The following is a 14,927-nucleotide window of genomic DNA, read 5'->3' on the forward strand; positions in this document are numbered from 1 at the left end:
AAAATATAGGGGTCCAGCTCAAACTTGTAACCCACCCCAGCCCAATCCATTCCTCCACTTCCTCCTTTGTATCCACAAACCAAGAAATAAAGATACTCTTCCCCTCCTCCCCACCCCTGATCCCACCACTTATGTCTCTGACTCTTTCTCTGTCTCTTGAGTTCTCTCTGTCTGCGTCTCTCCCTTCCGCTCTTTTGTTATTTCTCCTCTTTGGTAGGCCCAGAGCCTGGTGTTTGAGTGGTCCGATTGCCATCTACCATTATCAGAATCTCCATTCATGGTTAACAAGAAGGTAGGAAGATAAAGGTCTATTAACTGAAAAAGAGAGGAGTACCTGTCCCCACAGTGTGTACCCAGGAAGCAGCAATAGTATGGAAGACAGTGAGACAGCATCATCAGGAGACTGGAGTTCTTTTCCCTCTCTCAGTCTCAACTTCTTCTCTTCACAAAATGGGAGCATTATACTAGTGGAAGATGATTTCTCTTCTCTGTTCTGCTGCTGGGCTCCTTGCCTGAGGCTGGAGATCTTAGGATCATAGAAATCATCTTAACCCAGCCTTCTGTTGTTGCACACAAAGCACCAGCTCTGGCCTACTTTGCTCTGGTCGTCCCTAAGTTATTGCCAATGACATTCCTCTTTGAGGTGACCCCCTCCCCTGGGAAAGCCTTCTTCCTGGGGCTTTTGGCACATCCCAGTGATAGGGAGGCTGGAGAATCCCAGAAGAGCTCTTCACTCTCTCAAGCTTATTTATTGTTTAGTTGTTTTCAGTCACATCCAACTCTCTGTGGCCCCAGTGGGAATTTTCTTGGCAAAGATACTGGAATGGTTTGCCATTTCCTTCTACAGATCATTTGACAGATGAGGAAACCGAGGCTAACAGGATTAAATGATTTGCCCAGGGTCATACAACTAATAAGTGCCTAAGGCCAGATTTGAATTTAGGAAGATGAGTCTTTCTACTCTGTTCATGGTTCTACCTAGGTGCCCCACACTCTTTTGAGCAGGGAATCTTAATTTGGATCCACAGAATCATAAACTTGCAGAATGTGGGGAAAATTGCATCTTTATTTTCACTGACCTCTAATTGAAATTTTGTGTTTCCTTCATTTAAAAACATTATTCTGAGAAAATGTCCCTAGAGGTCTATAATACACACACACATACACACACACACACACACACACACACACACACACACACACACACACACACACACACACACACACACACAGGTTAAGAACCCCTGCTCCTGAAGATTGAGGAGGCTGAACTCTGCCAAGATCAATGTCTATTTTATCTATTTAACTCTGACCAAAAGAGTCAAGAATCAGCCAAGGAGGGTATTTCCCTTTTTACCAAGAGATTTTACAGACATGACCTCAGTTCCATAGAGACAAGAAAGGGATCACTGGATCCAGAGAGTCTTTAAAAAAGGGGGTTCTAGACCCAGAGAGAACTCCAACAGAATAGCTGCAGAGAGAGGAAGGGAGAGGTGGCAGGCAGGTCGAGACCAAATCCCCTTCTTTCTAGGACACTCTCCAACCTTTACCCTGGTTTCTGCCCCCCACAGAGCGGCGGGGTCTCCATCCCACCTATGAAGATGGTGATGCCAGGGGCATCCAGGCTGAAGCCAGGACAGACCAGCAGCCCGGACAAAGGCAAGCACAGCAAACAGCGGTCAGAGTACATGAGGATCCAGGGCCAGCAGCAGGTATGAAGGCGGGGACCTGCTCGCTTTTGGGTGGGGGGCTCAGCCTCTTGGTGCCCACCCTGCCAGACCTCATGGAAACCCCTGAAGGGGGGGTATACCCTTCTTCTACTCCCTGCAGGTCTATTGGCTCCAACACAAGGGCCTTTGGTGCTCTTCTGGGCCCTCATCACTTCTACTGAAGTAAAAGCCCAGGATGGGTCCAGCTGTCCTTCCTGCATCCCTGGTCTTCCATCTTCCCTTCACTCTTTCCTTTCCTGCTGTCACATCATCTCCCATTACTGACCATCTCACTAGCTCCTTCACTCTTATCCCCTAACTGCTCTGTGCTTTATGACATCCCTTCTCCCAGTTCCTCACCCTATGAGCCTCACCCCCAATTCTATAAGAAAAGAAGAATCATGGGCAGCTAGATGGCTCAGTAGATAGAGAGCCAGGTCTGGAGACAAGAGGTCCTGGGTTCAAGTCTGGTCTCAGACACTTCCTAGCTGTGTGATCCTGGGCAAGTCACTTAATCCTCATTGCCTGACCCTCATCAAGCTCTTTTGCCTTGGAATCAATTCTTAGTATGGATTCTAAGTCAGAAGATAAGGGTTTAAAAAAAAAGAATAAGAGAAGCATCCTCCTTGCTGGAAGTGGCTAAATGACTTTGTTATAGCTAACAGAGAGAATGGTTTAAACTTTTTACAAATGCTTTACAGTCTTATTCATTATCACATTTGGCCCTCACATTAGCCTTGTGAGCCTAGGTGCTGTTTTTATCCCCATTTTATCCTCAATCATTTGCTAGCTGTGTGACCTTGGTCAAGTCACTTAACCCTGTTTGCCTCAATTTCCTAATCTGTCAAATGATCTGGAGAAGGAAATGGCAAACCACTCCAGTATCTCTGCCGAGAAAACTCTAGTTGGAGTTGCAAAGAGTCCAATGTGACTGAAATGACTGAAAAAAAATATGTTAAAGGATGGAATTATATGAAATAAGGAAGCTAGATGCTTCTGAGAAATCATGCAGAATGAAACCAGAGGAAAGGCCATTGGTTCATTAGTTAGGAGGTCAATGGTCATAGACAAGACATAATAGCATAGGGGGAGATTGAAGGGAGATCAAGGAAAGAGTGAGTTTCTAGGAAGTAAAAGCCATGAAAATAGATTGTGTGTCCCAGAAATTTGGAAGAGAAAGAAAAGAGAGAGGATTGTAGCTGGAAGGATCAATAGTATTAAGTACAGTTTTATTTTTATTTTATTTTTTTCCAAGTAGGGAGAGCCCTGAGCATGTTTGAAGGTAGAGGAGGAAAAGCCAGAGAATGAAGATAAAAACATCTTAGAGAGGAATGAGAAAGGACAGAGAAGGCATGGCCAAGGGCCCACATTTGAGAGACTTTATAGGAGTCTGGACTAGACTGGTGGAAATCGAAATAGAGAAGAAGGAGGATGAGTTGGAGAGACATTTTGAGGGTTTTTTTGGACAGCTATTTTGAAAGAAGAAATAAGTCTAAGACCCATGTGGGGGGAGGGATATATGAGGGGGGAGAGAGAGAGAGACAGAGAGACAGAGAGACAGAGAGAGACAGACAGACAGAGAGAGACAGAGAGAGAAGAGAGAGAGAGAGAGATGGAAACAGGAAAAAAGATACCCTATTGAAAGAAATAGGAAAATCAAGATGAGAGACTGTTTGACGTGGTGGTGGAGAAAGCAAAATATTTACTGGGGCAAGTAGGTGGCTCAGTGGATTGAGAGCCAGGCCTAGAGACAGGAGGTCCTGGGTTCAAATCCTGCCTCAGATACTTCCCAGCTGTGTGACCCTGGGCAAGTTATTTAAAATCCATTGCCTGCCCCTCACTGCTCTTCTGCCTTGGAACCAATACACAGGATTGATTCTAAGACTAAAGGTAAGGGTTTAAAATAAAATAAATGTTTTGACAAAAAAATTGAAGATGAATGATGACCCTCCATCTCACCCCTGGCCAAAGGGAGGCAGCATGGTATATATAGTGAACAGCCTACTAAACTTGGGGTCCCTGAGTTTGCAACCATTTGTCAACCCTTGTTGTTCAGTTGTTTTTCAATCATGTCTGACATTTTGTGATCTTGTTTAAGGTTTTCTTGAGGAAGATACTAGAGTGGTTTGCCATTTCCTTCTCCATATTTTTGACATATGGGGAAACTGAGGCCAACAGGGTTAAGTGACTTGCTCAGGGTCACACAACTAGTAAGTATCTGAGGTCAGATTTGAACTCAGGAAGATGAGTCTTCTTGACCCCAGGTCTAATACTCTCTCCACTGTGCCACCTAGCTGTTCCTAGACCATTCCTAGCTGCCAGGAGTGAGTTTAAATTGCACTTCTGACACATCCTGATTCTGACCTGAGCAAGTCATTTAAATGGTCAGTGTTCCAGAGAAAGGGCTTCTGGTGTCAGATGTAGATCAAAGCACACTAGCTTTGACATTAGTTTATGGTTTATTTTGGGATTTTGGTGTTATATGAGTATTTCCTTACAATAGTGAACAATATGGAAATATATTTTGCATGATCATACATATATAAGCCAGATAAAATTGTTCACCATCTCTGAGAGAGGAGAGGGAAGAGAGGGAAAGAGACAATTTGGATCTTATAATTTTGGAAAACAAATGTTAAAAATTGTTTTTACATGTAATTGGGAAAATAAAATATTTTTGAATAAAAAAAGACAGGAACAAAAATAAATGCTCAGTGTCCTTGTAATTCTCTAAAATTCTACCCAAAAAAGTTATGGAAAAAGTACTGACCTACATTGGTAGAGGGAATTTCTTCATGAGGAAACGAGTTCTCTTTACCAATAAAATCCCTGAACCCCAGAAATAGAAATAGTGATGGTGTAGAATCAGCATGACTTTATCAAGAACAAATCATGAAGGACAGCTAGGTAGTTCAGTGGCTAGAGAGCCAAGCCTAGAGATGGGCGATCCTGGGTTCCAGTCTAGCCTCAGACACTTCCTAGCTAACTGTATAAGCCAGGGCCTGTCACTTAACCCTATTTGCCTAATGCTTATTGCTCTTTTGCCTTGGAGCTGATAACTTAGTATTGATTATAAGACAGAAGGTATGGGTTTAAAAAAAAAAAAAAGAACAAATCATTCCAGGCCAACTTTTTCCCCTTTCTTGACAGTCAGATTACTAGATGGGGAGTTTAGGAAATGCTTTACCTGGCCTTTAACAAAATATTTTGACACAATCCTTCATGCTCTTCTCATAGAAAAGATTTTGGCTAGGCCATAGTACAGTAAGATACATCCAGAATTAGTTGAATAGCCTAACTCAAAGAAGAGTAATTATTGGTTCAGTGTCACCTATGAAGGTTTCCGGTGGAGTGGTCCCAGGACCGTGTTGGTGAACCTATGGTATGTGTGCCAGATGGGGCTGCTCCCTTCCCCCTTCCCACACATGCCTGAGGACATTTCTCATATCACCTGCTCCTCTGCTCCAACAGTCCAGTGGGAGCGCTGCCTCCTTCCCCTGTCCGGGGTAAGGCAGAGGGCTCACATGAGGTGTGAGGGTTGAAGATTGGGCACTTGGTCTCTAAAAGGTTCATCATCACTGTCCTAGGATCTGTTCTTGCCCCTATGCTGTTTAATACTTTTATCTGTTGACTTAGATAAAGGCATAAATAATCTGCTTATCAAATTTGCAAGTGGCACAAATTTGGGAGGACTATAGCCAACACTAGATGCCAGAGTCATTACTAAGATCCTGACAAGCTAGCATGTTGGGCCATGTCTAATAAGATGAAACTTCATAGGTTTATAATTGGGTTCAGAAAGTCAACTTCATAAAATACAAGATGGTGGAAGCATGAACAACCGTTCATCTGAAAGTGATCAGGGTGAGGCAGGGGAGGTTGTTGTCCTGTGAATTCATTACAGAAAGCCAAAACAATCTTAGGGTAAGTTACAAAGGTACAGACTTGGGACTTTTGTTATCATTGTTCAGTTGTGTCTGACTCTTGGTGACCCCATTTGGGTCATTTCTTGGCAAAGATACCTGAATAGTTTGCTATTTCCTTCTCTAGCTCATTATACAGACAAGGAAACTGAGGCAAACAGGATTAAATGACTTATCCAGGGTCACACAGGTAGGAAGTAACTGGGACTCAGATCTTCCTGACTCAAGACCCAAAGCTCTATCTACTTTGCCATCTAGTAGTCTTGAATTCTGTCTTGGCCACACCTCCTCTAGAGCAGTATGTTCAAGTTTTGGACACCAAATTGTAGGAGTCATTGATAAGCTAAAAGCATCCAGGTTGGGGATACTTAGCCTGGAGAAGAGAAAATTTAGTGGTCACACGATAACTTTCTTCAAGCACTTGAAGGTTTTCATGTGGAAAGAAGGAAAATAATTTTGCTCTGTATGGTTGAAGTAGGAGTCATCAATGGGTATAAGTCCCCAAAAGGCAATTTAAGCCTAAAAATAAGGGAAATCTTCCTAACCCTTAAAGATACCTCGAATGAATGTTTTCCTTTGGAAGGAGGTTCCCCCTCCTTGGAGGGCTTTAAGCAGAAGCTGGCTAACCACATTTGGATAAGCTGGAGAAAGTGTTCTTTATCAGGTTGGACTGATGACTTTTGAGGTCCCCTTCAACTTTAAAATTCTCTGACCTGACACATTTGTAATAGTGAGAGAAAGGGGATAGGAGAGCAGCACAGTGGATAGAGCACCTGGCCTGCAAAAAGGTGGTCTCAGTTATGTCCTAGCTGTGTGATCCTGGACAAGTCAGTTACCCCCCACCCCATTTGCCTAGTCCTTGCCCTTCTGTCCCAGAGTTAATAATAGGACAGAAGGTAAGCGTTCTAAAAAAATAGTGATGGGAAGTTACCTAGAGAACTGTGCCAGACAACCCCCCCCTGAATTTTAGTGTGACACATATGTCTTCCACATAGGACACAGACCACCAAAACAGTGACACTGTGATCTAAACAGTATAAATTGGCTCATCAATCAACCAATCAACAAATATTTACTAAACGTTGGGCAGGCAGCTAAGTGGAGAGCCTGACAGGCTTGGAGTAAGAAAGACTTCTCTCCCTGATCTGAAATCTGGCCTCAGACACTCACTAGCTGTATGACCCTGGCCAAGCCACTTCACCCTGTTGGCCTCAGTTTCTTCATCTGTCAAATGAACTAGAGAAGGGAATGACAAAGCACTCCAGTTTCTTTGCCAAGAAAACACCAACTGGGGTCATGAAGAGTCAGATATGACTGAAAAAGACTGAACAACAATATGCGTCAGGCACTGTTCTTGGCCCTAAGGATACAGGTTCAAACAATAAAATAATTTCTTTTCCCAAGGAGTTTACATTCCAATGGGGAATGCAGATGGCTGTTGTCCTTCAGACTCAAAGAAGACCAAAATGATGTCCCTGGGGATATCTTTTGCCTTGAGGATAATTAAGTGAAACAGAATTGCATAAAGTCATTAGCCTCACTTCCTCTTCCAGAGTCATCAAAATCCAGTGGCAGGACAAAAGTCAAGACAATTGGACATGACTCAGGATGCTGTGAATGACGTTGGCTTCTTTGATGTCTAACCAAGCTCTAAGTGCACCCCAGTCCCTGCTTCCACAGCCTTCACGGCCATTGGAATGCATTGTTCTCATCCACCCCTTCTGCAGGGGGAAGTCTTCACGTACCTCTGGTGGACACTTCCCTCATACCACCCTGTACACTCCACATGTAATAATGTACACAGCAAAAATATAAAATGAATAATACAAATATAGACAAAGTAGTTATAAATCTAAGGGAAGGTGCTAACTGTTGGGGAATTTAAGAAAGGCTTTGTACAGAAGATGATACTTGAGTTTCATTTTTTTTTAAACCCTTTCCTTCTGTCTTAGAGTCAATACCGTGTATTGGTTACAAGGCAGAAGAGCAATAAGGGCCAGGCAGTGACTTGCCCAGAGTCACACAGCTAGGAAGTGTTTGAGATCAGATTTGAACCCAGGACCTTCCATCTCTAGGCTTGGAGCTTCATCTTAAAGGAAGAGAGGGACTGTATGAGGTGGAGGTAAAAAAGGAGTATATTTATGTATGGGAGTGCAAAGGCATCAAGACTGGAAGTAGAGGGTTGTGGGGGAAGAAGGCCAGTTTGGCTGGGTCACCGAGGAGGAGGGGAATAACGTCCAGTGATTCTGGAAAAGTAGGACCAAGCCATATATGGGTGGCTCAGTGAATTGAGAACCAGGCCTAGAGATGGGAAGTCATGGGTTCAAATCTGGCCTTAGATACTTCCTAGCTGTGTGACCCTGGGCAAGTCGTCTCACCCCCATTGCCCAGTCCTTAGCATTCTTCTGCCTTGGAACCAATACACAGTATTGATTCTAAGACAGAAGGGAAGGTTTTTTAAAAAAGCAAACAGAAGAATTTCTATTTTGTCTTAAGAGGCCATCAGAAGCCACTGAGATTGCTTAAGCAGGAGTTACATGGTCAAATCTACACTTTAAGGGAACTTATCTTATGTTGAACTAAATGGGGAGAGATTTGAGGCAGGAAGAGGTGCATTAGGAAACTTCCAATAATCTAGGTGAGAGATGAAGAGAGATGAGAAGAGCCTGAACTAAGGTGGTAGTAATGTGAGTGGAATGAAGGTGTGGAGGTATCCTGAAGATAAAAACGACAAAAGCTGACAGCTGATTGGACATGTCGGGGAGGGACAATGAGTCATGCAGGATAATGCTGAGATGACAGACCTGAGACATTAAAAGAGTGGTGGTTCCTTGAGCAGAAATAGGGAAGTCTAGAAGAAAGAAAGGTTTAGGGGCAAAAATAATGAGCTCGTTTCAGACGTGTTGAATTTAAGATATTTCGGGTTCACCCATTTTGAAATATCTAATAGGTGGTTGATGATTTGGAACTCAAACGTGAGGGAGGAGACTGGGATGGGACATAGAGCTCTTGGAGTTATCTACATTGGGATGATAGTGAAATCCATTAGAGTCAATGAGATTATCTAAAGAGACTCTAGACCAGTGGTTCCCAAACTTTTTTGGCCTACTGCCCCCTTTCCAGAAAAAAAATATTACTTAGTCCCCTGGAAATTAATTTTTTAAAATTTTAATAGCAATTAATAGGAACGATAAATGCACCTGTGGCCATCACTGCTCCCCCCCCCCCATCACTGCAGCACCCACCAGGGAGTGGTGGCGCCCACTTTGGGAATCACTGCTCTAGAGGGAGGAGGGAAGGGAGCCCAGGACTGAACCTTGGATAGTGGATAGAGCACCAGACCTCTAATATCCATCATCCTTCTCATAGCAATCAAAAAATCCATCTCTCCAGGAAAACATGGAAGGAAGAAGGGAGGCCAGTTCTGTATCTTTTGTGCAGATCTCACACCTCCCTCTATCCTATTGAGTAGCCTTCATGTCTCAACATGGACTGGGGCAGTATATTTTCCCTGTGGTCAAGCACTCCCTTCTCCTTGGAGATTACCTTCCATTCAGTCTGCACATATCTTGTATAAATCTAATTACTTGCACACACACACACACACACACACACACACACACACACACACACACGAACTCCTTGAAGACCTTTGTTTTTGCCTGGCACATAGTAAGTGCTTAATAAATGTGTCAATCGATTGACCTAGAGAGAACATTGGCGGTTTTACTTCCTAGTGTCCTGTAAATTCTGTTTCCTGGTGGGAAACGTCAGGGACCCTTGTCTTTGCATAGAGATGAAACAGTGTTAAACTGTTATATTAGGAAAACAGATTTCAAAGAACAAATTTTAAAAGGTAGGAATGATCTGATGGCCCAAACCTCTAAAAAGTAGATGGATAGGAGATTGTTTAAAAACAAAATTCTGATACTGTAATCAGAAAAGACTAATGCAAAGAAAAGGGAAAAGGCTTCAGATCTAAAGATAGCTATGTGAGCCGTGGGATCTCAATTTTTAAAGGATAAGAACAAAACCTAGAACAAAGGACACATAACCAAGGATAAGTACTAAAGAGCAAAGGGAAGGAAGACAAAAGCTCTGGATGAACTGAAGTTTTAGAAAACGTGAAGGGGAAGAAAAAGAGCTTTTTGAAGCTGTTTGAAGTTAGATGAAGGATGCCTAGACATAGTTATCCCACTCTGCTTCCCCACTCAAGAGAAAACTCTTCAAAGTGGAAAAGGTTGAACAAACATGGATGAGAACAAGATGGAAGTAGGATGGATTTACAAAAAAACGGCTCTATACTGAGGAGTGAGACGACATGGCTTCTACTCCTGGCACTGCCACTCACTAGCTATGTGATCGTGGGCAAGTTAATTCTTTCTTCCTTATAGTTTTCTTCTTCATAAAAAAATGAGAGTTGAAAGGCAGTTAGGCAGCACAGTGAACAGAGTGCCAGATCTGGATTTGGGAGGACCTAGGTTCAAGTCTGGCCTCCAGTACTTCCTAGCTGTGTGACCCTGGGCAAGTCACCTAACCCTGATTCCCCAGCCTTTGCCGTTCTTCTATCTTAGGATTGATGCTAAGACAGAAGTTAAGGAGTTTTTGGTTCTTTCTTTTTTAAATGACAGTTGGACTAAGTGATCCTTCAAGTCATTTCCAGTGTTCAGGTTTTATGATTCTAGAAATCAACATCCAAAGTTATGAAAAGAGATGGCCCTGAGCTAGAGCTCTATAGGCCCAGATGAATGCTATCCCAGGGAACTGAAGGAACCTGTGGATTGTTTCATGGAGCTACGTCATTCATCTCTGAGAAATCATGAAGAATAGAATGTTGACACATAAGAAGGCTGAAGCTGGGCAGATTTTTGTGACTTCCAAAATGGGTGAAAATAATTTCGGAAACTACAAGCCAATGAGATTGATGCCAGAAATCCAGGATGAATTATTTATTAAGCATAAGGTTTGTGAGGGTTTAGAATAGGTTTTTTTTTAACTTTGTCATATCTTGACCCCTTTGAATTTCTGGTGAAACTTTGGAGCCCTACTCTGAAAAATGCTATTTTAAAAAATGTATCATTAAAGGAATGCTAAATTTCAATTAGAAGTTAATGAAATTAAAGATGCAATTTGATTCCTATTTAATTTCATGGACCTTCTTAAATCTATCTGTTGACCCACTCTGGGGTCCGTGGATCCCAAATCAAGAATCACTGCTTAGAATGTTTTGATCATTGGGAAGTAACATGGATTGACTGAGAATAGGGAACAGGAGAGGGACTGGATCTATGAGTTCACTGGTGTAGGAAACTCCAGGTGAGGAAATTTCTTCTACCAATGTGCCTTCTCTGCCACTCAGACTTTTGATTATCCAGAGCACTGAGAAATTAAGGGTCACACATGTGTGAGACAAGGATTGAACTTAGTTTTTCTGGTTTCCAAGCCAACACTCTTATCCTTTGCCCCACAGCCAAAATAACCTCATTCCCTTTTATAACAGGGATATTAGATTAGAGGAAGGCGACGGTCATAATAGTCAATGTTTCAATTTCAGCAGGACATTTAATCTTCTCCCACAATAGCCTTGTGAACAAGATGGAGGAAGACATGGAGGCTAGATGACATTATCTTTGCTGATTGAACTATGTAATTCACTATGTCTGATTAATGGATCTATGTCATTCTGGTACAAGGTTCTCATGGCATGCCACAGGGCACCATTTTTGTCAATAGCTTAAATGAAACCACATAAATGATATTGAGCTTTGGGACTGGCACAAAGCTTGGAAAGATAGCTAAGGCATTAAATGACATCAGGATTCAACTTCTCAGCAGCCTCGATTGGCAGGATGATACTAATATAATGAATAGTATTTCCTATTTTCGCATAGAGGTATATGTACCCAGGTTGGGAATTCCTGTCGGACTCTAAATATTCCTGTATCTGATGGCTGATCTAGACAAGCTCTGCCGAGGTTCTAGTGTTACTAATATCACAGGTTTCTATGAAGGGACAAGGGAGTTGTCATTAATCAGTAAAGACCTATTGATGAACTCAGCCAGATTCAAGGCTAGACCCTTGAGATTTCCTAGAAGAAACTTAAGAATTTCCTCTCTTGGGGCACTGAAAGCTATGCTTTCTGGAGCCTTATTCAGCCCGGACCCCAGACCAAAGAGAGGAGCATAACTGGGTAGGTGGGCTGTCAGAGTGAAGCCTGACTTCCATCCTTCCCCCATGTCATTTCCATGAATTTCTGGGCCAGCCTCTTAACTTGGACTAACTCCTGCTGCCCTAAGCAGGGATGCTTGCTTGTACCATAGCTAACATTTCACTTTTTCTTCCTCCCTCTCCCTGCCTTTTTCTTTCTCCATCTCCTGTTCCTGCCCCTATCCCAATCCTCTGGGGATGCTGGGCACGGGTTGCCCTTATCCCACCTACTTCCTGCTCTCTTTTCTTCCCTCAGTAGGCTCCACTCTCTTCACTCTCCAGCTTTTCCTGGTCTTCTAGCTCCTCTAACATTCTGTTTGTCTCTCTGTCTCTCTCTCTCTTTCTGTCTCTGTCTCTGTCTTTCTGTCTCTCTGTCTCTGTCTCTGTCTCTCTCTCTCTCACACACACACACACACACACACACACACACACACACACACACACACACACACACAGCCCCATCCCTAGTCCAGGAGTTTCCCTCTCCAGCTTTCCCTCTGGCCCATTTATTTTTCAAAGATTTCTCATAGATGTCTAGAGGGGTTTTTCTCTGGCTAGAGGCACAGAGCATGGCCCTCAGCCCCACTGACCCCTGCTTTTTTTTTTTCCAGGTCAGTAGACCATCAAAAGAGGTGAGCGGGTCAAATGAGACCTCAAGCCCAGTCTCAGAAAAACCCTCTGCTTCCAGAACCTCCATCCCTGTATTGACTTCCTTTGGGGCAAGGAATTCTTCCATCTCCTTCTAAAGTCCTACGTTCTTTCTCCCATTTCCTCCCCTCTTCTTCCTCCTTCAACTTACCTCCCACCATAATCCCTTCATCTCTCCATCCCCCCCCAACACACACCCTTCTCCAGAATCTCAACAGGATTTGCAGAAGTTGTGCCCACCTTCTAGCTGTCCTTCCCCCACCTGTGGTGTTTTTGATTTTTTGAAATAATCCACTTTTAATGACCTTTTCTAAAAGCCAAAAACCAACAACAACAAACCTTAAAATCAAACACACCATCTACCCCTTTCTGTCCCAGAATGGTCTCCTCTTGGGCCACCATCCTTTCATATTTTCTATCCCAGTTTCCTCTTTCACAATCCTGCACTTTCCTATTCTTCTCTCCCCTCCTCTCCCCCCTCCTTTTCCTTTTTTCCTGTCTCCCTTCTGGCTTCCTGATACTGCTCCAAATGAACTTGGACCTATGTCTGGAATCTCCAAGCCATGAGGACTTGGAGCTGTGAAAGGTACCCCCTCTCTCCCACCCCGATACCTTCGTGGGAGAACTGGACCCAACTCTAACAAAGGGGCTCAGAGACGGGGGAACAAGGAGAGACCCTGGAAACACCTCCTGGCTGTCTGACCTCTGGACATGACTGTTAATCTGTCGCTGCTGCTATCCTGGCTCTCTCCTCCTGGAGGAGACTTTGAAAGCCAAGATGAATGGACTGGAGATAGAACCCCCAGCCTCAGGGGCTGCAGGGAGGCCCCAAGGGAGAGGACATGAGGTCTGCCCTTTAACTGGCAATAAGGAACTACCCACGGAGTCCAGAGCTGGGGTGAGGGGTGCTATTTTGGATTCTGTGAGTTTGGGGGCAGGGGCAGTCCAGTGTTGAGGAGACACTGCCCTGGGGGATGAGGAAACCCCAGGAAGGGACTTTACTTTTAGTTTCTTAATTTAGCACTTTAAATGTCATTAATTTATTTAAAAGGAGGGGGGGAAGGCAGCAGGAAATAGATGGCAAAGAGAATCTGATGTGCTACTGAGGGGACACCAGAGTGTATGGGAATCTGGGAGATGAGACACTGGAGAAAGGTAGAAAAGAGAAAGAGAAAGAAGAGGGTGAGCAAGGTTATCTGGTTCTCCCCTCCCCCTTTAGAAATATAGGAATTTTCAGGGAAAGAGTGAAGCGGTGGAGAAACAGGCATGGGTCCAGAGTCCCTGGGCTCTCCCCACTTGGGTCATGGTGGCCACAAAGGGAACTGGCCAGCCAGCCAGTGCTCAGGCCTTACCATTCTAGAACCTGGACTGGACCAGGGCCCTTTAGAGTGTTTGGGCCTATCCTGAGGCATCCTGAAGAGCATTAAGTGGGTCTTAGACTGGAAGGCATCAAGTATTGTCCCAGGGTCCAGGATATTGGGGATGGGTGACTGAATGAAGCTGGGGGAGTGGACCTAGAATAGAAAAGAAACCATTCCCCCCAGCATCTGGAGCACAACTGGTACATGAATGCCAGCACAGGAAGTACATGAGGCAAGGTAGTGCAATCTGCTCAAACAGGAGCAGGGTCTTCTGAGCACAGAGGAAGGATGAGGGGTCAAGGGGGGAAGGGGGTTGTACTTGGAAGACTCTTTTTGGTTGGTTTTTGTTTTCAAGATTGGGATCATTTTTGTATGAAAGGTGTGTGAAGCTTTTTGAAGAATAATCTAGAAGAGGAAAAAAACTCACAAAATACTGAACCCTCCTGAACCCCCTCCTCCACAAAAAAAATATATATATAAAGGGAAAAAAGGGGAACCTCATAAATGATGCAATTACTTTTAATTGCAGGCAACTCTTTACATTTAAGTGAAGTGTCTTAACATTTTATATTGTTTTAAAAATATATTTACATATTATATATATATAATATACGTAATATAAATATATATATAAATATTTAAAAAACGGGAAAAAAAAAAGAAACCTATGCGCACTCTCCCTGGCCGCTGTTTGGCGAGGGAGGGGGCTGGGAGGCCAGGGTCGGGGAGGCAGGTTTGTCTGACTTCTGGTTTGGTTCAATTTGGCTGTACAGAGACATCCCTCTCTTTCCCCCCAACCTCAGCCTAGGGGAGGGGATCTGCCCTCCCTTACCACTCTCCCCCCCCCCCCAGCTGTTCTCCCAGCCTTCCCACTCTTTGGAGCTCAGTGCCCTCCCTCCCTCCCCAGACTGCACCCTTCCTGCCCGACGGGGATCACTGTCCCTCCCCTCCCTGCCCCCTGCTCCTCCCGTCCCTCTCCCTCGGAGGCCAAGTGTGTTGCCCGCTGTCGCTGTCTTGAGTGTAGCGTCCCTCTGTGGCCTGTGTGAAGCCAAGGGGCATGGGACGGCCGTGGTCAGAG

General features: G+C 44.0%; 2 protein-coding genes across 2 annotated transcripts in view; one reads left to right on the forward strand and one right to left on the reverse strand.

Moving 5' to 3' along the window:
• SRCIN1 (SRC kinase signaling inhibitor 1) overlaps window positions 1-12,681 on the forward strand; it is a 129,024-nt gene extending 116,343 nt beyond the window's left edge. The window contains 2 exon segments of the mRNA XM_044673151.1: window positions 1,572-1,712; window positions 12,452-12,681. Coding sequence (XP_044529086.1) covers window positions 1,572-1,712; window positions 12,452-12,586 — 276 coding nt within the window. The 3' untranslated portion in view covers window positions 12,587-12,681.
• A 615-nt stretch (window positions 12,682-13,296) lies between these two features.
• The window catches only part of ARHGAP23 (Rho GTPase activating protein 23), a 69,148-nt gene continuing 67,517 nt past the window's right edge, over window positions 13,297-14,927 (reverse strand). Inside the window, exon 22 of the mRNA XM_044675108.1 lies at window positions 13,297-13,303. Within this exon, the coding sequence (XP_044531043.1) occupies window positions 13,297-13,303 (7 nt within the window). The remainder of the gene's footprint in view (window positions 13,304-14,927) is intronic.

This window comes from Gracilinanus agilis, chromosome 4 (genome assembly GCF_016433145.1).
Source record: "Gracilinanus agilis isolate LMUSP501 chromosome 4, AgileGrace, whole genome shotgun sequence".
Classification (NCBI taxonomy): Eukaryota; Metazoa; Chordata; class Mammalia; order Didelphimorphia; family Didelphidae; genus Gracilinanus; species Gracilinanus agilis.